The sequence below is a fragment of the Siphateles boraxobius genome, unplaced genomic scaffold (genome assembly GCF_051911475.1).
Source record: "Siphateles boraxobius isolate OS27281-9 unplaced genomic scaffold, OSU_SipBor_1 9, whole genome shotgun sequence".
NCBI lineage: Eukaryota > Metazoa > Chordata > Actinopteri > Cypriniformes > Leuciscidae > Siphateles > Siphateles boraxobius.
This window is the reverse complement of record NW_027509219.1, coordinates 7,685,945-7,709,521: the sequence shown is the minus strand read 5'-3', so window position 1 is coordinate 7,709,521 and position 23,577 is coordinate 7,685,945. Positions and strand designations below refer to the sequence as shown.

General features: G+C 37.3%; 2 protein-coding genes across 7 annotated transcripts in view; both read left to right on the top strand.

Annotated features, from left to right (window-relative positions):
* Positions 1–14,572, top strand: part of adam9a (ADAM metallopeptidase domain 9a) — an 81,166-nt gene extending 66,594 nt beyond the window's left edge. The window contains exons 18-24 of one of the 2 annotated variants that reach the window (XM_077223240.1): positions 6,276–6,356; positions 6,521–6,626; positions 7,864–8,005; positions 9,393–9,459; positions 9,929–9,958; positions 12,266–12,336; positions 12,999–14,572. In XM_077223240.1, coding sequence (XP_077079355.1) covers positions 6,276–6,356; positions 6,521–6,626; positions 7,864–8,005; positions 9,393–9,459; positions 9,929–9,958; positions 12,266–12,336; positions 12,999–13,059 — 558 coding nt within the window. In that variant the 3' untranslated portion in view covers positions 13,060–14,572. The remainder of the gene's footprint in view (positions 1–6,275; positions 6,357–6,520; positions 6,627–7,863; positions 8,006–9,392; positions 9,460–9,928; positions 9,959–12,265; positions 12,337–12,998) is intronic. The other variant, XM_077223239.1, reaches the window with a different exon arrangement.
* Positions 14,573–23,219: 8,647 nt separating this feature from the next.
* Positions 23,220–23,577, top strand: part of ogdha (oxoglutarate dehydrogenase a) — a 71,618-nt gene continuing 71,260 nt past the window's right edge. For 3 of the 5 annotated variants that reach the window (XM_077223232.1, XM_077223236.1, XM_077223235.1), the window contains exon 1: positions 23,243–23,388. The gene's annotated coding sequence lies outside the window, so the exon portion shown is untranslated. Of the gene's footprint in view, positions 23,389–23,577 lie in introns of all 5 variants that reach the window. The other 2 variants (XM_077223234.1, XM_077223233.1) reach the window with 2 other exon arrangements.

Genomic DNA, 23,577 nt, shown 5'->3' with positions numbered 1-23,577 from the left:
TTAGTTAGATAGAAAGAAAAACATTATTCAGAAAGAAAGAAAGATAGATAGATTAGTTAGAAAGAAAGATTAGTTAGAAAGAAAAAATAAATATTAGCTAGAAAGAAAGATAGATTAGTTAGAAAGAAAGAAAGATATATTCATTAGAAAGAAAAAATGATAGATTATTTAGAAAGAAAAAAGATAGATTAGTTAGAAAGAAAGAAAGATTAGTTGGAAAGAAAGAAAAACATTAATTAGAAAGAAAGAAAGATAGATTATTTAGAAAGAAAGATAGATTAGTTAGAAAGAAAGATTAGTTAGAAAGAAAGAAAGATAGATTAGTTAGAAAGAAAAAAGATAGATTAGTTAGAAAGAAAGATAGATTATTTAGAAAGAAAGAAAGATAGATTATTTAGAAAGAAAGATTAGTTAGAAAGAAAGAAAGATAGATAAGTTAGAAAGAAAGAAAGATAGATCAGTTAGAAAAAAAGAAAGATAGATTAGCTAGAAAGAAAGAAAGATAGATAGATTAGTTAGAAAGAAAGAAAGATAGATTAGTTAGAAAGAAAGAAAGATAGATTAGTTAGAAAGAAAGATAAATTAGTTAGAAAGAAAGAAAGATAGATTAGCTAGAAAGAAAGAAAGGTAGATTAGTTAGAAAGAAAGAAAGAAAGATAGATTAGTTAGAAAGAAAGATAGATTAGTTAGAAAGAAAGAAAGATAGATTAGCTAGAAAGAAAGAAAGGTAGATTAGTTAGAAAGAAAGAAAGAAAGATAGATTAGTTAGAAAGAAAGAAAGATAGATTAGTTAGAAAGAAAGAAAGATAGATTAGTTAGAAAGAAAGAAAGATAGATTAGTTAGAAAGAAAAAAAGATAGATTAGTTAGAAAGAAAAAAGATTAGTTAGAAAGAAAAAAGATTAGTTAGAAAGAAAGAAAGAAAGATTAGTTAGAAAGAAAAAAGATAGATTAGTTAGAAAGAAAGAAAGATTAGTTAGAAAGAAAGAAAGAGATTGGTTAGAAAGAAAGAATGATTAGTTAGAAAGAAAGGAAGAAAGATTAGTTAGAAAGAAAGATAGATTATTAGATAGATAGATAAGTTCATTAGTACATATAGAATGGTAGTTTAATTGAGTCTAGGGTTTCAAGGAGTTTAGATTTGAGTTTATTTGTTGTGCACTACTGGGCCACCGTAGTCTTGGCTCAATTTGAACTGTTGCAATGAAAGTCAATGGGATTTTTATGAGTTTTAATATTAATTTTTAAGAAAACCGTAAGTCCGATCAGTTAGAAAAGATATAGCAACTCAAGTCAGAACAGTTTGAGTGTCTGAGCCGAGTTTGGAGTATGTGGAGTTAAAGCTCTAGGAGGAGTTAGAGTCAGAATTTTTTTACGCTCAGAAGAATAATAATAACTAGAATGTACATTTCCAGAAGAAAATGTGAAGTGGTGCTTGCAGTGGCAAAACTCGGCACTCGTTTGCTAGGGTGTTGTGGGTGGTTGTTCGGGCGTTGCTAGGGTGTTATGGGTGGTTGCTAGGTGGTTGCTAGGGTGTTCTTGGTGGTTGCTAGGCGGTTGCTAGGGTATTCTGGGTGGTTAGGGCATTGCTAGGCGGTTGCTAGGGTGTTCTGGGTGGTTGCTATGGTGTTGCTAGGCAGTTGCTCGGGTATTCAGGGTGGTTGCTATGGTGTTGCTAGGCGGTTGCTAGGGTGATGCTAGGTGGTTGCTAGGGTGTTCTTGGTGTTTGCTAGGCGGTTGCTAGGGTATTCTGGGTGGTTGTTAGGGCGTTGCTGGGGGTTTATTGGTGGTTGCTATGGTGTTGCTAGGGTATTCTGAGTGGTTGCTAAGGTATTCTGGGTGGTTGCTAGGGTGTTGCTAGGGTGTTATGGGTGGTTGCTATGGTGTTGCTAGGCGGTTGCTAGGGTGTTCTGGTTGGTTATTAGGCGGTTGCTAGGGTATTCAGGGTGGTTGCTATGCGGTTGCTAGGGTATTCTGGGTGGTTGCTAAGGTGTTTTGGGTGGTTGCTAGGGTGTTCTGGGTGGTTGCTAGGGGGTTGCTAGGGTGTTCTGGTTGGTTGCTAGGCGGTTGCTAGGGTGTTCTGGGTGGTTGCTAGGGTGTTGCTAGGCGGTTGCTAGGGTGTTCTGGGTGGTTGCTATGGTGTTGCTATGCGGTTGCTAGGGTATTCTGGGTGGTTGCTAAGGTGTTTTGGGTGGTTGCTAGGCGGTTGCTAGGGTGTTCTGGGTGGTTGCTAGGGTGTTGCTAGGCGGTTGCTAGGGTGTTCTGAGTGGTTGCTAGGGTGTTTTGGGTGGTTGCTAGGGTATTCTGGGTGGTTGCTAGGGTGTTCTGGTTGGTTGCTAGGGTATTTTGGGTGGTTGCTAGGTGGTTGCTAGGGTGTTCTGGGTGGTTGCTATGGTGTTGCTAGGCGGCGGTTGTTAGGGTATCCTGGGTGGTTGCTAGGCGGTTGCTAGGGTGTTCTGGGTGGTTGCTAGGGCGTTGCTAGGCAGTTGCTAGGGTGTTCTGGGTGGTTGCTAGGGTGTTGCTAGGGTAATTTGGGTGGTTGCTATGGTGTTACTAGGTGGTTGGTAGTTGTCAAAGATGGTTACTGTTGAGTTTGTAGCATTTTATTGGCATGATTTAGCACTTAGCTAATCAATATTAGCATGTAGCTATTCACTGCTAGCATGTTTAGCATGTAGCAAGTCCTGTTTGCTAGCATGAGTAAAAAGAGCCAACCGCCATCTCTATACGATGTTTTGATGCAGAGATATAGGTCTTGCAAAACGGTTGCTAGGGTACTATGTTTGGTTGCTAGGGAGTGGCTTGGCAGCTGCCAATCATGAAGCTCCAAAGTCAATGTGAATGTATAAACCAACCCCCATCTCTATACGATGTTTTGATGCAGAGATATAGGTCTTGCAAAATGGTTGCTAGGGTACTCTGTTTGGTTGCTAGGGAGTGGCTTGGCAGCTGCCAATCATGAAACTCCAAAGGCTGCTTGTCAGTATGAATGATATAAACCAACTCCCATGCCTCTGTGACATTCAGAATGGAAGATATCCCTCTTTGGATTTTGGTTGCTAAGGTGCTCGACAATGGTTGCTAGGGCGTGGCTAGGAAGTGTTGAGGTGATTCATGATTGGCTGTTTGCTGCCCTGAGTCAAACGAGACCACCCTCATGTTTCTATGACAATTCAGTCCAGAGATATCCCTTCGATCTCTTTCAATGGAAGTCTATGGGAGTTGTTGCTAAGGTGCTCTAAATGGTTGCTAGGGCGTGGCTTGATAGCTTCACAATGATCCTGAGAGACTGATTGGTTGTCTGAGTAAAATGAGCCCGCCCCTTTGTCTCTACGACACTGTGATCCAGAGTTATGTTCAATATAAAAGCGGTTTCTATGGTGTAGGACGGCCCATTTCATGGGCCGTCCTACACCATAGTAAGTCAATGGGGAAACTTTGGGCAGCTCCTGCCCCCCAGGGGTGCAACTTTTACCCCATTGTGTGGTATGTTCTTACAGAGCCTGTCAGCCTCTTCAAATGTGGTAAATTACACGTTTCTGCGACATCCTCGTTCCGAGCTACGACTCGTCAAAGTTTGACGCAATGTTAAGTCTATGGGATTTTTCGGCCGGTTTTTCGCCCCTGGGGCGAACATCGTACCCCCGATCCCTTATAAAAGTCATAGCACACCATTCCCGAACAGGCCGCACGTTTTGACGCCTCATTCGTGGGTCTGTGACAAAAACTGCGGGAGGAGTAGCGCGTCAAAAAGTGGCCAGAAGAATAAGAATAAGAAGAATAAGAATAATAAGTATGTGAGATAACAATAGTGTTGCTTTGCCATAGGCAAGCACCACTAATAAGTATGTGAGATAACAATAGTGTTGCTTTGCCATAGGCAAGCACCACTAATAACAAGTTTAAATAGGCTCTCACAGATTTGGATTTCAATAGTGTGAATGCTTGAAAGCATTCACACTAATAATAAGTATGCACAATAACAATAGTGATGCCTTGCCTTTGGCAAGCACCACTAATAATAAGTATACACAATAACAATAGTGATGCCTTGCCTTTGGCAAGCACCACTAATAAGTTTAAATAGGATTTCAGTAAGTTGGCTCTCACAAGCCAACTTAATGACAGCAGGTACATTTGGATGCTGTCACTTTAAAACTGACTGCACAGACCTAAGATACTCGCACATTTCTTTCTCAACTGTTGAGAAAGACATAAATTACTCTGTTTACTTGCAAATACATGGTCACTTTCACATATAGGTATGTGTATTTAACCATTCAAGCCCGTTTGGTGGCAAAAGCACTCAGTTCAGTTCTCAAGCACTCTGTTGCACATCTCTGACAGCTCTCCTAGAGAGCGCGTACATATATAGAAATTATTTCCCTTTCGCTGCATGCTGCACTTCAATGGTTTAAAATCACTTGTTTTTAAACTGAAGTGTCTAAAAACGCAGGGTTAGGGTTAGTTTTCGTGACCACGCAGCACTGCAACGTCACATGAGCGTAACCACGATAGAGACGATTGTCCAAAATTTCTACCGGTTGACAAACTGTGTCTACTGGTATATTGGAATATGGGTAACGTCTAGGTTCGTAATATAACCCCCATTCCCTGAAGGAGGGACCTGCTGGTATTTTCAGTCGACCAATCGTGCCTGGAATTCGGGCCGGCCAATTTCAATCCTGAGACCTGAGAATCTTAAGCTCTACTGACTTCAACAGCTCGAAGGGCGCTCTCTGCAAGTCTGACAATACCAAGGAGAGGTCCCAAGATGCTACAAGGTGAGGACGGGGAGGTCAGGGAGTAAAACAACTGGCAGTGGGACATGTCCAGAGAGGCAAACAAGGCCCCGAAGCTTCTCCAAATCAGTTGGACCATCTGGGGGTGGAGTCTCTATTCTCCTGGGAGCGTGGGCTGTCATGAGAGCTCGTCAGCCAGGATGTGAATGGTGTGAAGCGACTTCAGATGCTTCTGACTCCAGAGCAGGAGATGGCAGGCGAGTTGCGACATGCAATGGGAGTATAGACCACCCTGGTGGTTGATGTACGCAATGGCCGCAGTGTTGTCTGTCTGGACCAGCACCCTCTACCAGCGATCTGAAGCAGCGTAGGGCAAGAAGCACTGCTAGCAACTCGAGGCAATTGATGTTCATCTGTTGAGACAACAACATGCCTCGACACTTGCTCTAGGGGAACTCCTGCCCGTAGAAAAGCAAGGTCTGGCCACGGGCTGAAGGTTTGGTGACGGGCCGTTGTGATTGCCACCCGGAGTGTGCCCATCTCAGGACTCGGCCTTGTAGCCAGTGCTGAAGCGGTCTCATATAAAGAAACCAAGTGGTGTGATTGTGGATGCCATTTGCCCCAGGAGCCTCTTAAACAATTTTAGTGGAACTGCCATCCTGCTCTTGAATGAATTCAGGCAGTTCAGCACTGACTGAGCACGCTCGTTCATGAGACATGCTGTTATGTTGACCGAGTCCAACTCCATACCAAGAAAAGTGAGTCTGTACAGGGGGGAGCTTTCTCTTTTCCCAGTTTACCCAAAGAATCAAAACATGAAAGATCGCTGCAAACCAAACTTGATGACGAATGCATCCGAAGATGCGTCTCTGTGTTGACAGCTTGAACGGGACCATGTTGAGAGCCCAATTCAAGACACTCAGGTCCAAGAATGGTCGTAACCCACCGCCTTTTTTGGGTACAATAAAGTACAGACTGTAAAACCCTGTCTTCATATCGGCTGGAGGCACCGGCTTTATCTCGTCCTTTGCCAGTAGGATTGCGATCTCCGCACGCAGGACAGGAGCATCCTTATCCGTCAATAAGGTGAACTGGATGCTGCTGAACCTGGAGGGAGGCCGGGCGAACTGAATCGCATAGCCGAGTCTGATAGTCCGAAAGAGCCAGCAGGTTCTGGGAAGAAGAAAAGCAGGCTTTCAGAAAAGCAGGCCCGAAAAGGCCACCTTGTGAGTATCAAGAAAGTGCGCTTTGTATTGGAGAATATCTTCTTTTGTGTTCAGCAGAAGAAAGAATTTCAAATAGGTTTGGAACAACTTGAAGGTGAATAAATTGAGTGAGTAAAACAGAATTTTCTTTTTTGGGTGAACTATCCAAACACATTTGAAAAAATCCTCTTGAGGGCTGACTGTGGGAATGATCAGATCTTTTTTCCATGACAAAACATAGTTAAAAAGGTTTTTTTTTTAGTTTTTTTTTTCATCCGCACTATTTTTTTTACTTCGGAAAAACAAACCTCTTATTATTTGTATTGCAGGTTTGTCTGAATTTTGAGTGCGTAAGTGCACACGTGCTGAATTATGACTGTGACGTTGAAAAGAAATGCCATGGCCATGGGGTACATATGCATACACTACCCACAATTCAATGACACCATTTGAAAATACACATATTTAACCACCTGTTTTTTAAATCCTAAATATAAATATATAAATCCTAAATACCTAGAGTTCTGCATCTTTGTAAAATGTGTGCTGAGTGTTTGTGCTTGACTACTTTAAGGTGTGTAACAGCAATAAAAACTGCCACTGTTATAATGGCTGGGCTCCTCCATTCTGTGAGGCCTCTGGTTATGGAGGAAGCATCGAAAGCGGCCCCACCTGGGATGGTAAGGCTGCTTAACGCCACAGCTAGAGCTTCACAAAGGATTATGAGTACCTTTAACTCGTGTCATCTGTAAATGTTATTACTAGTGCTGTCGATTGATTAAAAAAAATTAACTAATTAATCCCTTTTCTGCTATCTCACCTATCATTAAAGTTTTCCATATATTTTTATATTGTAATACTTTCAGTCTCTAAAATAATGTAGAAACAACATAAAGAAGGAATGTTTAAAATATTTGTTTAATAGCGTCTTTTTACTAAGCACTATGAATTAAGGCCAGTATCACTGATACTGATGACTCTATTAAATGTTTTTTTTTTCTCATAATTTTAGCTATTAAATTATAGCCATTCAAAATTACAGTATAATTGAAAGCTATCATTTCTAACATTTAAAATGCTTCTCTCTTTTTTTAATTAAGTGAACTTAAAGGGATAGTAATGAAAATTCTGTCATTACTTATTCGCCCTTATGTCGTTCCAAACCCGTAAGACTTTCATTCATTTTCGTGAACACAAATGAAGATCTTTTTGATGAAATCTGAGAGCTTTCTGTACCTCCATTGGCAGATTGATTCTTGACTTTTACTCTATTTTCTGAAGAGACTTGATCGCTTTATATGATAAACCGACTTAATTTAGGCTTTAATTACATATAAATATTGATCAGCGAACATAAACAGAACCTCAAACGTGCTGCGTAACAAAAGAATGAACCCCATTGGTTCTTGCAAGTCAAGGGAACATGCTTGAGCTTCCGTTTATCACAACTGATGTGTGAGTTGAATGTTTATGTGTGAATTAAAGCCTAAATTAAATTTAATCATATAAACCAAACCGCTCAATTCATTTGGGTAAGTTTTACAATCTCTTTATGAACTTTTTGAAGTGTCAAAGTGGTAGTTGCATAGCTGTCTATGGAGGGACAGAAAGCTCTCAGATATCATCAAAAACACCTCAGTGCGCCACTGGCACACTGTCTGAAGTGGCATTCTGTGCGCGCGTTTCGGGTGTTTTTTCACAGAGAGCCGCTTCACAAACAGCAAACCAGTACAGGGGTTGAGTTGAGGGGTGTTTTTTTCTTATTGTGCTTGAATGGCGTAATTGCATTAAATGTTTTTAACGTGTTAAACTGAAGGAAAAAAACATTAATTTTGACTGCCCTAGTGCTGTTTGATTACCTCAAATTAAATTCTCTCTCTCTCTCTCTCTCTCTCTCTCTCTCTGATTTTCACTCAGAAAATGATACTTCCACAAGGGATGGTCTTCTTGTGTTCTTTTTCCTTGTTCTTCCTCTCTTGGCATTGGGTTTATTCGTGTTCTTCAAGAGGAATGAGCTGAAGCAACGTTTTTTCAGAAAGAAACGCTCTCAGGGTTATGAGTGAGTATAAAGAGTGAAATATAACATTTTACTGCACTGTTATGATGTCATCAACTCTGAACAAACCAAGTGTGTTGTTTAAATGGTAACTGATTATGAACTGTTGAATAACTAAAATTATTGCATACCCTTAGTTGAAAATTAAATTTGTATTATTCTTAATGATGGCTCTTTTTGAATTTCTGATAATTTGTTATGGAACTATCTGTCATGCATAATCAATAACTTAAAACAAGGTGAATAGCAAAATAATGAATTAATAAAAAGCTAGTAATTAAAAGTTAACTCAGTTCATAATGAATTTAAAACACTAAATTAAAATAAATAAATAAATGTAAAATAAATACAATAAAAATAGACAAAAAATATATTTGTATATAAAAATAAATATTTAGTTTACCTGCATGTCATGTAACCATAAACTGGCATCAGAGAACCGTGAACATAGAGATGTGTTGTTTTAAATTGTGAGAAGTACTTCAAGTAAATGTTTTAGGTCAAAGAGTTTAGCTTCCAATCAGAATCAAGCATTCAACAGTGCCTCAGTGTAACAGCACATATTTAAAAGGCATATCAAAAACAATTCCAATATGTCCAAATGGAAATGCCAATATGTCAGAAATGTGATGTATATTTAAAGTGCCTCTATTTTGCATGCTTTTTCGGATATTGCCTTTCATGTGTGCTCAATAAATGTTGTTATTGTCTCCCAAAGAAAGAACAGATTCTGAACTGCCTGAAACGAGTCGTCAGTAATTCCTGTCTTAATACCTGCACGAACCTACGTAGGATTGTAACACATTTGCATAATGCTCTTCATTGGCTGCCCGTGAACAACATCTACTTTGACCCGCCCTCAAACACTGTAGTTGTAGTTAAGGCCTGGAAGAGTTTGGTTTGTTGTGTCTATATGTCAAGAAGATGCTCTTTTATGTGCTGTGAAATGAAACCCACTTAGCATGCACTTTCAAAGAATGAGGGCTCGGGCTCAAATTTATACTGTAAAACCAATGACATCGTTACTGTTTGTACCACTGTGTATACAAGTGCTGAGGAACCCTCCGGGCACGTTGTAAGCGCTAGACCAATCACAACAGACTTTCCTTGTTTCCGTCTGACCGATCAGAGTAACCGTTCAATACATTGTTAGAAAACAGTTGATGCTGCAATGTATATTATGAGAAAATTAAAGTGGGGTTTTTTGTACCTTAGATGCAGGTAAACCTTCTGTAGGAGACCTCTAAAAACTAAATTAGAAACCTTTAAAATAGCTTTTAAATGTTTTTTTTTTTTGGGGATGAAATGTATTGAACAAGTTTAGTGTGTTCAATATAACCTACATTTTTTTTTTTATATATTGATCAGCATTCTTTGTCTGTTTCCTCAGAGCTGACAGCAGACCACAGGCTACTGTGTCCCAGCGGGGAAACCCCAATCGTATAGTAAAGGATGGGGTGAGTGAGCAATACTTCATTTCACTGACTACCATACTGTTTAATTCACTAAATGTAGCGCTAACGTGAATCTAACGTGTAATTAACCTATAGTACTGTACCTTTTTGTAGGTTTTTTTTCCAGTGAATGTGCCTGAGCATAACTTCTCAAATGCCCACTAAACGCCTGAGTAATAACAATGCAACAGAAACTTAACTAGCCAGTAAATTAGTTCATTACTGTGTGAAGAGGGAAAACAAGTTTGAAACCTTCCCAGTTAAACAAAACATTACCATTGCATTTCCAGTTCTTTCTATTTGGAAAGAACAATTCATGGGAAGTTAACCAAGTTGAAAGAACAGGTTCATGAGAAATCGTCTGTCCTTCACATTTAACTGTCATTAACTGTTACATCTCAGTTCTAAACAATAGTCTGCTGATATAAAGATAATGAACAGGCTCCTCTTTTTTCTCTCTTCTTTGATAAAGCACCAGGCTCAGTTATTGCCACCAGAGGAGGTAAATAACTGCATACTATTATTAAAGAGGGTTTTTGCTGTATTTATACTGTGGGCCATCTCTGTTGCTGTTGCATTTAAAGTACCCTTTCTGCTTCTCTGCATTGTTCCTAACCTTTCTTTCTCTCCTTACACTTTGTCTTTTGTAAGAAAGACACAAGCCATGTGCTCAGACGAAACATCTTGCACATTCATTTAATTAAATAATTAATTTTGTTTAATTAAATATTAAATAGTTCATTAAATAATTCAATTTATTTCAATACATTAAATAATAATTATAGTAATAATAATATATTTAATTTACATCTTCTAACCCTGACTTAATGTATATGTTAACAAGATTCATTCTCACTTCAGCACTTCAAGATTTTTTTTTCTGAGCTATTAATTAATATGCTAAAGAATGTACTATACCAGGGATTCTCAACTCTGGCCTTTAAGGTCCAGTTTCCTGCAGAGTTTAGCTCCAACTGTAATCTAGGTCTTGCACCTTCAGTTAACAGCACAGCTTGTTTACTGACAAATTCACATAAAATTATGTAAAAATAAAATAAAAAAGTGAGTATCCGAGAAAACATAGTCTGTCGCGCTTAAGTGAATGTAAACAGTAGAGAAAGACAAGGCCTGTGTACACGCAGTAAATTGGATTCAACATTTATTATGGTTATGTGAGGATTGTTTTAAGTTCACTTAAATTAAAGTTGTTGTTTTTTTAAGCTTAATAAATGTAAAAAAATCTGATAGCTTTCGATTACACTGTAATGTTGAATAGCTATAATTAATGTTAAAAAGAATCCTTTTCATCGGACATCAGTAACATTATCAGTATCAGCCTTCATTCATTTGGAGATTAAATGTGAAATTACTACATTATAAAATTTCACATGCAAATCAGGCTAAATTGCCTGTGCGAGCAGGGTCTAAGTACAGAGCGCAACATCGATGCATTGTAAAATAATCAAAATTTAATTTACAGAATTAAATTACAACAGAATATACCTTTCTAATAAATAAATATACAAAACGAAATAAGTCAGAATCAAGTCACAAGATGCAGAACAAATGTGTGCAAAGTGCAGGGGAACATATATTCAAAACACAAGCCACAAATAGTTAAATTAGATAACCCTGAGTGATGAATAAAAAAAATTAAAATAAAGAAATTATTAAAATAACAAAAGTATAGCCAGAATGGTCAACTTTGTCTTTTTAACTGCAGAAACAACAATAAATGCTAACCTCAGTTTAGCTAAACATGTTCGCCGCATCCAAAAATCAAATTAGAACCAGCTGAAATATTTTGAAATCACTCTTACCATAACGTTTCCTGATCGAGAGAAAAAAAATCTAGTCTTTAACTCTGTCTGTGTCTCTGTGTCCGTTTGAGTCTTTTCAAATTGTGTGCATGGATGAAATGCATTCTAAAACGCTTAACATGAAAAACGTTTAACGGCTTAATTAATAAGACGGTGATATTAAAAGATCAAATTCTGTACACACTTTATTAATAAAGCCTACAGAAAAGCAGATGAGCGTAGAATATGAACGCAACGCGTTTAATTAAACGCTAATTTTCCTCCCATTGAAAAAAAATATTATTAAGAAAACTCTTTACGTGATTTTCTATAGGAGGAACACGTTGCGATCATATTCTGGGTATATCTGCACATAGTATGGTTTCTTAATAAGGTATGTACTGTGTACATGCATTAAGCCATGTAAAAGTGCCCTTTAAAAAGCTTTTTTCACGTTAAGCGTTTTGGAAAACCAACTTGTTAACGTTGGCCTGCAGAAGTGCGATCATGGTTTTCCTGATGCTAAATCCAGCCTTGGAGAGTATCCTTTCTGATGGTCTGCATCCACACTTTAAATTTTCATATCCCAGACATTTTTAAAGATTTAAATCCCTGCCGCCAAAACGCTTCTCTTTCGGTCACGTACCGAAGTGAAACTTAAATCCGTGAGATTGGTAGTCGAATCAGGCTCCTCTTATTGATGCATCGAATCTTCGACTATTCGGGGTCACCCCTAATATATACATATATACACACCTGTGTGTATTTGCTTGCTTGTTTGTTTGTTTTTAAGCAATATGTATTAACACAGACTGATGGTAATTAAATGAGATGCTTAGTTTTATTTGATTTTATTTTGTTGTGATAGCTATTATGTCACTGAACACAGACTTAACTCTGACTGATGTTAATTCGTTGAAATCTTTTTTTTAGTTCAGTTCATTTATTCTTAAGTTACCCATCATGCATATGTTTGTGCAGTAGTACCAGGAGTTTCTGTCTCTTTGCAGGTGGTTCAGACTAATAAATCAGCCTCTGTGCCATCTTACGCTACCAGACCGCCACCACCACCATTTGCACGGTAATAATATACAATACAATACCGTTCAAAAGTTTGGGTCAGCAAATTTTTTTTAAGAAATTAATACGTTTATTTATTCAGTAAGGATGCATTAAATTGACAGTAAAGGCATTTAGAATCTTACAAAAGATTTATATTTCAAATAAATGCTCTTCTTTTGAACTTTCTACTCATCAAAGAATCCTGAAAACAATATTTAAGTAATTAAGTAAAATATTAAGTCGAACAACTGTTTTTAACATTAATAATAAAAATGATTGAGCAGCAAATAAGCATATTAGTTGTGTCTGCTAATAATTCATCTTTGCTATCACAGAAATAAATTGCATTGTAAAATAAATAAAAATAGCAAATTGTTATTTTAAATTGTAATAATATTTCACAATATTGCTTTTTTAATAAATACAGCCTCGATGAGCATAAGAGACTTCTTTTGAAAACCAAAAAATCTTACTGACCCCAAACTTTTGAATGGAAGTGTAATGCATTCCAAAACATAGTGAGCTGACTACTTAGACAGCTGTCTTTTAAAGCAGCATTCTATGGATCCTCATAAGTGGCTGATTTGTATGTTCTACACATGCAGCAACATTTTTAAACCATAATGTTCATAAATCCAGCTTATTTCTGACCCTCACCTACCCTCTGTCCACTCTCCACAGACCACCTGCTCCTACCCAACAACTAATGCCTCAAAGACCCGCGCCTGCACCCCCAGTATAACACGCAACACACAGACTGACAGTTGTATTTCTGTCTGGGATGGACAGGCCAAGTGTGAAATGTACAGTGGGAGGAATTAAGGAGGAATCAGGTGGTTGCTCCCCCACTTATTATCCCCTGTCCTTCTGTAAACAGCTGTCAACTGTCAATCAAACTGAGAGACGGTTAATGTTGCGAAAGGAACCTCTACTCGCAATACATCACAGAGTACATGATGGGAGCGAGAGAACTATTTAGCCAATTAAACGCTTCCCACCTGTCACGTGACAAAAGATGCCTATGACAACAGACCGATCTCCTTAAATGTTACGATTCTTATGTGCTATATAGGACCACTGCGACTTATTGCACTTCAGTAATATTCACTGTTTATAGGAATGTACAGAGACCCTTTTATTATAGGCTGGCTTTCCTCCCCCTCCACTTTTTGGTGCAAAATGTATTCGGAACACCACAGTCAATCATTGTTCCAAAAAAATTTGGTAAAATGTGTTAAGGACAAGGACAAAATGCTATAATTTAGTTAAATAGGAATCCCTAACATTTTACAAGGTTATCAAGTCATTAGTCATATCTAAATGGCCCGTGGTAACTGCAAATCATTCTCTTTGCACTGTGATGCATAATATTCATATTATAAATAATTTAGGTTTTGCAATACTGGAGTGCAAGACAAGAAACAAAATACATAAAGTAATTTTGTTCTTTTTATCATTTGAAATTGTTGATACCAACACAGTGATTTAAAACTACTATTTTACCATTTATATAGTTTTATTTGCATACTTTTTTTTATATATATAACTTTTATAGAAAATCTATTTTTTACTTTATTTGCCAAGTGAAATTCTGCCCGCAATGAGGCAAAAATCAGGTAAACATGAATACTTGTTTTTGAAAATGGCTAATTCCTAAAACTTCATGATTGACTTTTTTTTTTTTTTGGATAATTTTTTTTTTTTTTTTTTTTGTGTGCAAAATAAAAGCAACAGTAGCAATGAAAACAAAGTCAAAGCTTTTCTCCTATCATTTTTAAGGGCTAAATGACTTTATGCATGATAACACACTATGCGATAAATTAAACATTTCTTCCTTTATGAAACTGATCAAAAAGAACGAAAAGACCATTTTGTCTGCATGTTTCATTGACTTCCTTCTTTGTGATGACCGTAATACCACATGGGGTACAGTATGTGTATAAAGTCAAACAAACACAAACAACTGTAACATGTCTGTTGTAGACCACATTTAGACAGTATCCTCACACTAGGACATTTCCATCATAGCAAAATCAGTAAGTGCCATACATTTCATGTCTGATAAGTGTTATTTTACATGTGTAGGATTAAATGAATGATGGACAAACCGCCCCTCACACTGCATTTCCATTCGAAGCAGCTGTGGATTGTTCATGTTATATGGATAAAAGATGGACTTATTTTGGACTACCTACAATGTAATGTGGATGATGGTTTTTGCATATGAAAATAATAAAACACTGGTTTGTTTTTAATAATGATGTGAGTTGCATTTTAAACACAAGTTACAAAGCATTCTTTTCTGTGAAGCAGTGTCATGAACAACTCTGCCCAGGTAATTTGAAAATGTATGATGTAAATGCAAGCCAAATGCTATTGATCATAAAAAATTGTAGTCATGAATGCTGGTGGTACCATTTAGCAGAAAATACTATTTATTTTCAGTGTTATTTTAGTATTTTTATAAACGATTCTAGCATTTAGTAATGGTTTGAATTAGCTTTTAATTTTTTCAATTTTGTTTTCATTTTAGTTTGTTTTTGCAATTTTGTTGTGAATTTGTCATTTTTATCATTTATATTTCTATTTTTCTTTTATTTATAGTTTGTCATTTTAGTACTTCAACTTATTTCAGTTATGTGCCTAGGCAACATTTCAGATTTTTAAGTTGACATTTTTATCTATTTTTTTTTTTATGCCAACTTTTATTTCAATTAAATTATTTTATTTTGCTAATTTATGAAAATGCCAAAAAGGTCTAAAAGACAGACTGTGTGACCTGACCTGTTGAAAAGAGATGGTATTCATCCCTCCTGGGATGGTGCTGCTCTTCTCTCTAGTAATATGTCACATAGTCTCAAACATGAATTGGGGCTCAGGTCAGTAAGCAGACAATCTGGCTAAACCAACCGTCTGCTAGCTGTCTCACGTCACTGAGGTCAGATAAATCCCATCACATAGAGACTCTTTCACCTAGATATCATCATATAGAGACTGTGTCTGTTCCACGAATTAGGAAATACAAAAAAACTACAAACCCATTTAAAGGGATAGTTCACCCAAAAATGAAAATTCTGTCAGTAATTACTCACCCTCATGTTGTTCCAACCCCATAAGACTTTCGTTCATCTTCAGAACACAAATTTTTTATTAAATCTGAGAGCTGGATCACTCCTCCATAGGCTTCTAAGGGATTGAAACTTGCCGGCCCCGAAAATTTATTAAAGACATCATTAAAATAGTCCAAGTGACTATAGTGGCTCAATGTTAACGAAAGTCTTACGGGGTTGGAACAACATGAGGGTGAGTAATTACTGACAGAATTTAAATTTTTGGGTGAACTATCCCTTTAAGGGTAAAAATTTAATTGATGTTCAACAAATAAAAAACAGAAATAATACGGATGAACAAATGATAAGATCGGGTTGCTGAATGTTCAATCCCTTACTTCAGAAGCACTTATTGTCAATGATATGATTACAGATTATAACCTAGATGTTCTGTGTATGAAAGAAGCCTGGCTAAAACCAGACGATTACATTACTTTAAATGAGTCCACCCCCCAAAATGACTGTTATAAATATGAGCCTCGTCTCAAAGGCAAAGGGGGAGGTGTTGCTGTAATTTATATTAACATCTTCAGAACTACTGAGAAATATAATTCCTTTTGAAGTGTTGGTGCTTAATGTAACACTATCTAGTGTAAATGATAAATCAAGTTTAAGATTTGTGCTCGCCACTGTGTACAGGGCACCATATAGATTTTATCAAAGAATTTGCTGATTTTCTATCAGAGTTAGTACTGGCTGCAGATAAAGTCCTAATTGTTGGTGATTTTAATATATATGTAGATAACGAAAAAGATGCATTGTGATTGGCATTTAAAGACATTCTTAACTCTATTGGAGTTAGACAACACGTGTCAGGACTTACTCATTGTCGTAATCATACTCTAGATGTAATATTATCACATGGAATCAATGTTGATGCCGTTGAAATTCTACAGCATGGCAAAAACATCTCAGATCATTATCTAATCTTGTGTATACTTAATTTAGCCAAGGCTGCAAAGTCAACTCCATGTTACAAATATGTTAGACCTATCACTTCTGCCACTAAAGATTGCTTTATTAATAATATTCCTGATCAGTTTCATCTCCCTAGCATCCCAGATAGCTTAGAATAACTCAATATTGTGACAAACACTTTTGACTCTCTTTTCAGCACTTTAGACACAGTTGCTCCTTTGCGCTTAAAGAAAATAGTCCAACGCCGTGGTACAACAAGGACTCTCTGGCCCTTAAGAGAGCAGCCAGAAAAATGGAGCGCAACTGGAAGAAAACAAAACTAGAGTTTTTTCGATTTCCATGGAAAGAGAGCACGATTGTGTAGAGTCCTTAAAAGCTGCTACATCTGCAAATTTTTCAACCCTATTAGAAGAAAATAAACAAAACCCTAGGTATTTATTTTGAAACAGTGGCTTCAATCCCAGACATTTCCAAGCAACACAGCAGTAATGACTTTATGAACTTCTTTACTTACAAGCTTGTTAATAACAGGGAGAAAATTATAACTATGCAACCATCTACTACAGTATCGTAATAGTTTTATTCATTCATTGCTATAGGAGAGGAAGAATTTTCTAAACTCGTTAAATCATCCAAATCGACAACATGTATGCTAGACCCTATACCGACTAAGTTATTGAAAGAGATGCTTCCAAAGGTCATAAATCCTCTCCTTAACATCATTAATTCATCTTTGTCATTAGGATACGTACCAAAAACTTTTAAGCTGGCTATGGTTAAACCGCTTGTTAAAAAAACGCAACTTGATCCTACAGAATTAGTCAATTACAGGCCGATCTCGAATCTACCTTTTCTGTCAAAGATACTAGAAAAGGTAGTATCCTCACAATGTTCCTTTCTAGAAAGAAATGGTATGTGTGAGGATTTTCAGTCAGGATTTAGACCGTACCATAGTACTGAGACAGCTCTCATCAGTCACAAATGCTTTGCTCTTATCATCCGATCGTGGTTTATCTCTCTATAGTGCTACTCAATCTTAGTGCTGCATTTGATACTATTGACCACGACATTCTTTTAAATAGACTCGAAAATTATCTTGGCATTAGTGGAATTGCATTAACAGAGTTTAAATCATACTTATGTGGCAGCAGTGGCTCAGTGGTTCCATGTAGGTTGTCTACAAACCGGAGGGTTGGTGGTTCCATCCCCGGTTCCACCTGACCAAGTGTTGAGGTGTCCATGAGCAAGACGCCTAACCCCAACTGCTCCCGATGAGCTGGATGGCGCCTTGCATGGCTGACACCGCCGTCGGTGTATGAATGAGTGAATGAATGGGTGAATGTGAGGCAATATGTAAAGCGCTTTGGTGGCCATGGGTCTGCTGAAAGCGCTATATTTGCGCAGTCCATTTACCATTTACTTATCTGACCGTTATCGGTTTGTTGCAGTAAATGAAGAGATGTCTTATCGATCAAAAGTTCAGTATGGCGTACCACAAGGCTCAGTACTAGGACCGCTGCTGTTCACTCTGTACATGCTACCCTTAGGAGATATCATTAGGAAGCATGGCATTAGTTTTCACTGTTATGCTGTCAATACTCAGCTCTATATTTCTTCACGCCCTGACAAAACTTACCAATTCACAAAATTAACGGAATGCATAGCTGATATAGTAAGTCAAAGTCCAAATCACAGTCTTTGCTGTCCCAACTTAATTGATATCATAAGTAGTGTAGAACATTATATAGAAACTGTGTCTATTCCTCGTTTAGTGAGGCCAAACAATAAATCTACTGTAGGATCTAGGAAAATCTAATTGTAATTAAACCAGAAAATGTCAATATCAGTGAACACAAACAATTTCTAAAGCTAGGTCTTCTAAACATTAGATCGCTCACACCTAAGGCGGTTATTGTAAATGAAATGGTCACAGATAATAGTTTCAATGTACTTTGCCTTACTGAAACCTGGCTTAAACCAAATGATTATTTCGGTCTAAATGAGTCCACTCCACCAGGATACTTTTATAAGCATGAGCCCCGTCTGATCGGTCGTGGCAGCGGTGTTGTAACAATCTATAGAGATATTCTAAATGTTACTCAGAAAACAGGTCGAAGGTTTAATTTGTTTGAAGTACTTGTGCTAAATGTTATGCTCTTAGATGTAAGAAAGAAATCCCTATTATCTCTAGCCTTGGCGACTGTACTGTATATAGACCTCCAGGGCCCTATGCTGATTTCCTAAAAGAGTTCGCAGACTTTCTCTCAGATCTATTGGTCAATGTCGATAAAGATAAATCTATGTTAAAGATTTTAACATACACGTAGATAACACAAATGATGCGTTAGGGGCTGCGTTTACAGATTTATTAAACTCCTTTGGGGTCAAGCAAAACGTCAGTGGTCCCACTCATCGTCTAAATCATACACTAGATTTAATTATATCATATGGAATCAATCCAACCGATATAGATATTATACCGCAAAGTGATGATGTGACTTATCATTACATGGTAACTTGCATAATACGTACTGCTGAAATTTGTCATGTTGCGCCATATTATCGACCAGGCAGAACAATCCTTCCAACCACTATAGATAGATTCTCAAATAGCTTATCTGATCTATCTCAGCTGCTCAGTGAACCCAAACAAACAGATGAACTAGACGAAATCACTAGCAGTTTGAGCACCATTTTCTCTAGTACATTAGAAATTGTTGCACCAATTATATTAAAAATGGTTAGAGAGAAAACTAAGGCACCATGGTACAACAGTGCTACGCATGTTATTAAGAGAGTAACTTAGAGCGTAAATGGAAACAAACTAATTTAGAGGTCTTTAGAATCGCATGGAAAGACAGTATGTCACGTTATAAAAAGGCTCTAAAAGCAGCCAGGGCTTAGCATCTCCGCAAACTAATAGAAAATAACCAAGATAATCCACGGTTTTTATGTAACACCGTGGCTAGACTAACAAATAAACAATAATCCCTAGAGCAAAATGTTCCGTTACAGTAGTAATGATTTTATGAGTTTCTTCAACGATAAAATAGAAAGCATCAGAAACACAATTGTAAATGTACAATCTTCTATGGTGTTTTATGATTCAGCCTCAATTATCGCCCCTCAAGAACAACTACACAGCTTTACAACTATAGGACAGGAAGAGCTAAATAAACGTATCATTGCATCTAAACCAACAAACATGTTTATTAGATCCAATACCCACTAAATTACTCAAAGAAGTGTTACATGTAGTGGAAGAGTCTCTTCTCAATATTATTAACTCGTCTTTATTTTTTGGTCATGTTCCAAGAATATTCAAGCTGGCAGTAATAAAACCTCTCATTAAGAAACCACAATTAGATCCAAATAAGCTAGCAAATTACAGACCCATTTCAAATCTCCCATTTATGTCTAAAATACTAGAAAAGGTTGTGTCCACTCAATTGTGCTCTTTCATGCAAGAAAAGGATATCTATGAAAAATTTCAGTCAACATTCAGACCGTATCAAAGCACAGAAACTGCGCTAGTTAAAATTACAAATGATTTACTTTTAGCTTCTGACCAAGGCTGTATCTCAATACTAGTTCTACTCGATCTTAGCGCTGCATTCGACACTATAGATCATAAAATACTCTTGGATCGACTACTAAACTACACTGGTGTTCAGGGACAGGCATTAAGCTGGTTTAGATCATACTTATCAGACCGTTACCATTTTGTCTGTTTAAATGGGGAAAAATCGAAGATAACGTCAGTAGACTATGGAGTGCCGCAAGGATCGGTGTTAGGCCCTCTGCTATTCTCAATATATATGCTGCCACTTGGTAATATTATAAGAAAACATGGAATTAATTTCCACTGTTATGGTGATGACACTCAATTATATATTTCATCAAGACCAGATGAAAAAACTTATCTAAATTGACAGAGTGTCTTAAAGATATAAAATGCTGGATGACGTGTAATTTTCTGCTATTAAATTCAGATAAAATGGAGGTATTATTTATTGGTCCAAAAAACTACCCACAAAACCTCGTACAATACAACTTTAATTTAGAAGGATGTCCTGTTACTGTTACTTTATCAACTACAGTAAAAGACCTGGGCGTTATACTAGACCACAACTTGTCATTCGAAAACCATATTTCATGTTACAAGAACAGCCTTTTTTCACCTTAGAAACATTGCTAAGCTACGTAACATGCTATCTGTTTCTGATGCAGAAAAGTTAGTTCATGCATTCATGACCTCGAGACTAGATTACTGTAATGCTTTATTAGCTGGCTGTCCTGCATCCTCAATAAACAAGCTACAGTTAGTGCAAAATACAGCTGCTAGAGTTCTTACTTGGTCAAGAAAATATGATCATATAACACCAATTTTATCATCTCTACACTGGTTACCTATTAAGTTCCGTATCAATTACAAATTATTACTACTGACCTATAAAGCCCTAAATGGTTTAGCTCCTGTGTATTTAATGGACCTTCTATCGCCCTACAATCCATCGCGTTCTTTAAGATCACTAAATTCGAGGCTTCTGGTCATTCCTAGGATATCTAAGTCCACTAAAGGAGGGAGGGCGTTCTCACATTTAGCTCCTAAACTCTGGAATAGCCTTCCTGATATTGTTCGAGGCTCAGACTCGCTGTCCCAGTTTAAAACTATATTAAAGACGCATCTCTTTAGCCAAGCATTCACATAATGCTTACCTTTTATACTACTGTTGAATCAGATCGAATGCATTAATATTATGAACAGCAGTTATGCTAATTATTTCCCATCTGCTTTTCAGCTGTTATCTCGGGACGCTAGTCCGGAGGTAAATAGCGTTCGTCAGCTCCAGTTTGTATACAGCCTCTCACGGAGACTTCAGATGCCCCAACACCTTCGATGAGATGACTAAACGCCTGTGAAGAGACGACTCAACACCGGCGATATGTAATGCCCTAAATTACTACATGATTAAATAACTGTATCTTTCTATGTACATTTCTGAAATGCACTTTCTGTAAAGCTGCTTTGAAACAATATGTATTGTGAAAAGCGCTATACAAATAAATTTGAATTGAATTGAATTGATATAAAAAACTAGATGACTAGTAATTTCCTACTACTTAATTCTGAAAAACAGAGATTCTAATTATTGGACAAAAAACATCCTCACGTAATAACCTAGAATACTGTCTAACACTTGATGGCTGCTCTGTCAAGTCTTCGTCGTCGCTTAGGAACCTGGGTGTGCTCTTTGATACCAATCTTTCATCTGAAAGACACGTGTCTAGTATCTGTAAAACCGAATTTTTCCATCTTAAAAATATATCTAAATCACATCATATGCTCTCAATGACAAATGCAGAACAATTGGTTAATGCGTTCATGACATCAAGGCTAGATTATTGTAATGCTATTATTGGTGGTTGCCCTGCATGCTTAATAAACAAACTACAGCTGGTCCAAAACCCAGCAGCTAGAGTTCTTTCTAGGACCAGGAAGTATGACCATATTAGCCCAGTTTTGTCAACACTGCATTGGCTCCCTATTAAACATCGTATACATTTTAAAATATTGCTGATTACATACAAAGCACTTAATGGTTTAGTTCCCCAGTACTTGAGCGAGCTCTTAACACATTACAGTCCTTCACGTCTATTGCGATCTCAAAATTCCGGCCAGTTGATAATACCTAGAATATCAAAATCGACTGCTGGTGGTAGATCCTTTTCCTATTTAGCACCTAAACTTTGGAACAATCTTCCTAACACTGTCTGGGAAGCAGACACACTCTGTCAGTTTAAATCTAGATTAAAACATGATCACTTCAACCTGGCATACACATAGAACACTATAAATTCCTATTATTCAAATCAGTTAAATGATTAATAGGCTGCATAAATTAGGTCAGGTGGATATGGGGACACTTCCTATAACACCTGATGTAATCGCTACATCATAAAAAGTTTGCCATCTACACTAATTTTAGTCTTTCTGTTTATTCCGAAGTTAACTGTAATCAGCCGGACCCGGGCTGTATCCAGATCAGATGGTGGACTTGCGCCTGGACACGACCTTAACGCATCCCTGAAGTGTCAGCAGAAATTGTGTCAACTAGACTCCCATGTGAAGGCCTCATCGACACGACAGCCATCGGCACTGATCCTCAACCAACTCGTCTCCATACGCATGTGATGTCTCTATCTTCAACCAGATGAACTGCATAAAATAATGTTCCGATCCAATCTGACCTCTGACCTGTAATGCTGCCTGAATCATAATCATACACTGTTAGTTCGTTGGCCAGAGGAACTGGCCCCCGACTGAGCCTGGTTTCTCCCAAGGTTTTTTTCTCCATTCTGTCACCTGATGGAGTTTTGATTCCTTGCCACTGTCAACATTAGCTTTTGGCTTGCTTAGTTGGGGACATTTAATTTTATATTTAACAATATTATTACAACATTATTTTCCTGTTATCTCTCTAAAGCTTCTTTGAAACAATCTGTATTGTAAAAATCGCTGTATAAAGGTGACTTACTTGAATTGACAAAGCTATATTTCACACAGTTCTCTTACGCACGAGAATCCTTTGCACATTAATTATGTATTAGGGCAAAATGTGTCCTTTCCAAATGGAATTTGACATTGTCAATTTTACTATAACCAAAAAAACACTTCACATCACATCACGTCGGAAGTAGGTACTTCACAAAAAAGAGGATTCATTTAACAGTTAAATAGTTTTTTTTTAAAACGAGCTAATGCTTTTCCAGTCAAGAAATGTAAAAGATTTTGAATATTGTTTAATAGAAATGTAAATTATGTTAAACATTTGCGGATGTCACGTGATGAAAAAAACGGATTGAAATATTCGATTCTCAGAAATTATTTCGCGCTAAGTGACGTCCTAAAACGCCTGACGTTCTTCATGACGGAGCTGCTGTTCTAGTAGTGTCGACTGTCACTCGTGAGCAGCGCAGGGGTCAGTTGGAGCCGCTACCAACTCCGGTGCACGACCAGTGTACAACAGCTGTTGGAACAAGTAAGTTTTTCGTTTTGTGTAACTTACACACTTCCATCTGCCGTTAAAGGGAGATTTAATGACAGCGTTGGCAAAAATCGTACGAAGAGGCGCGTTCCTAATTTAATTTATTTTTAGCATGGCTGCTTCCTCTTGTTTGGTGTAGCACAAAGTTAACTGATATTTGAGGACACACGTTTGTATTTATGC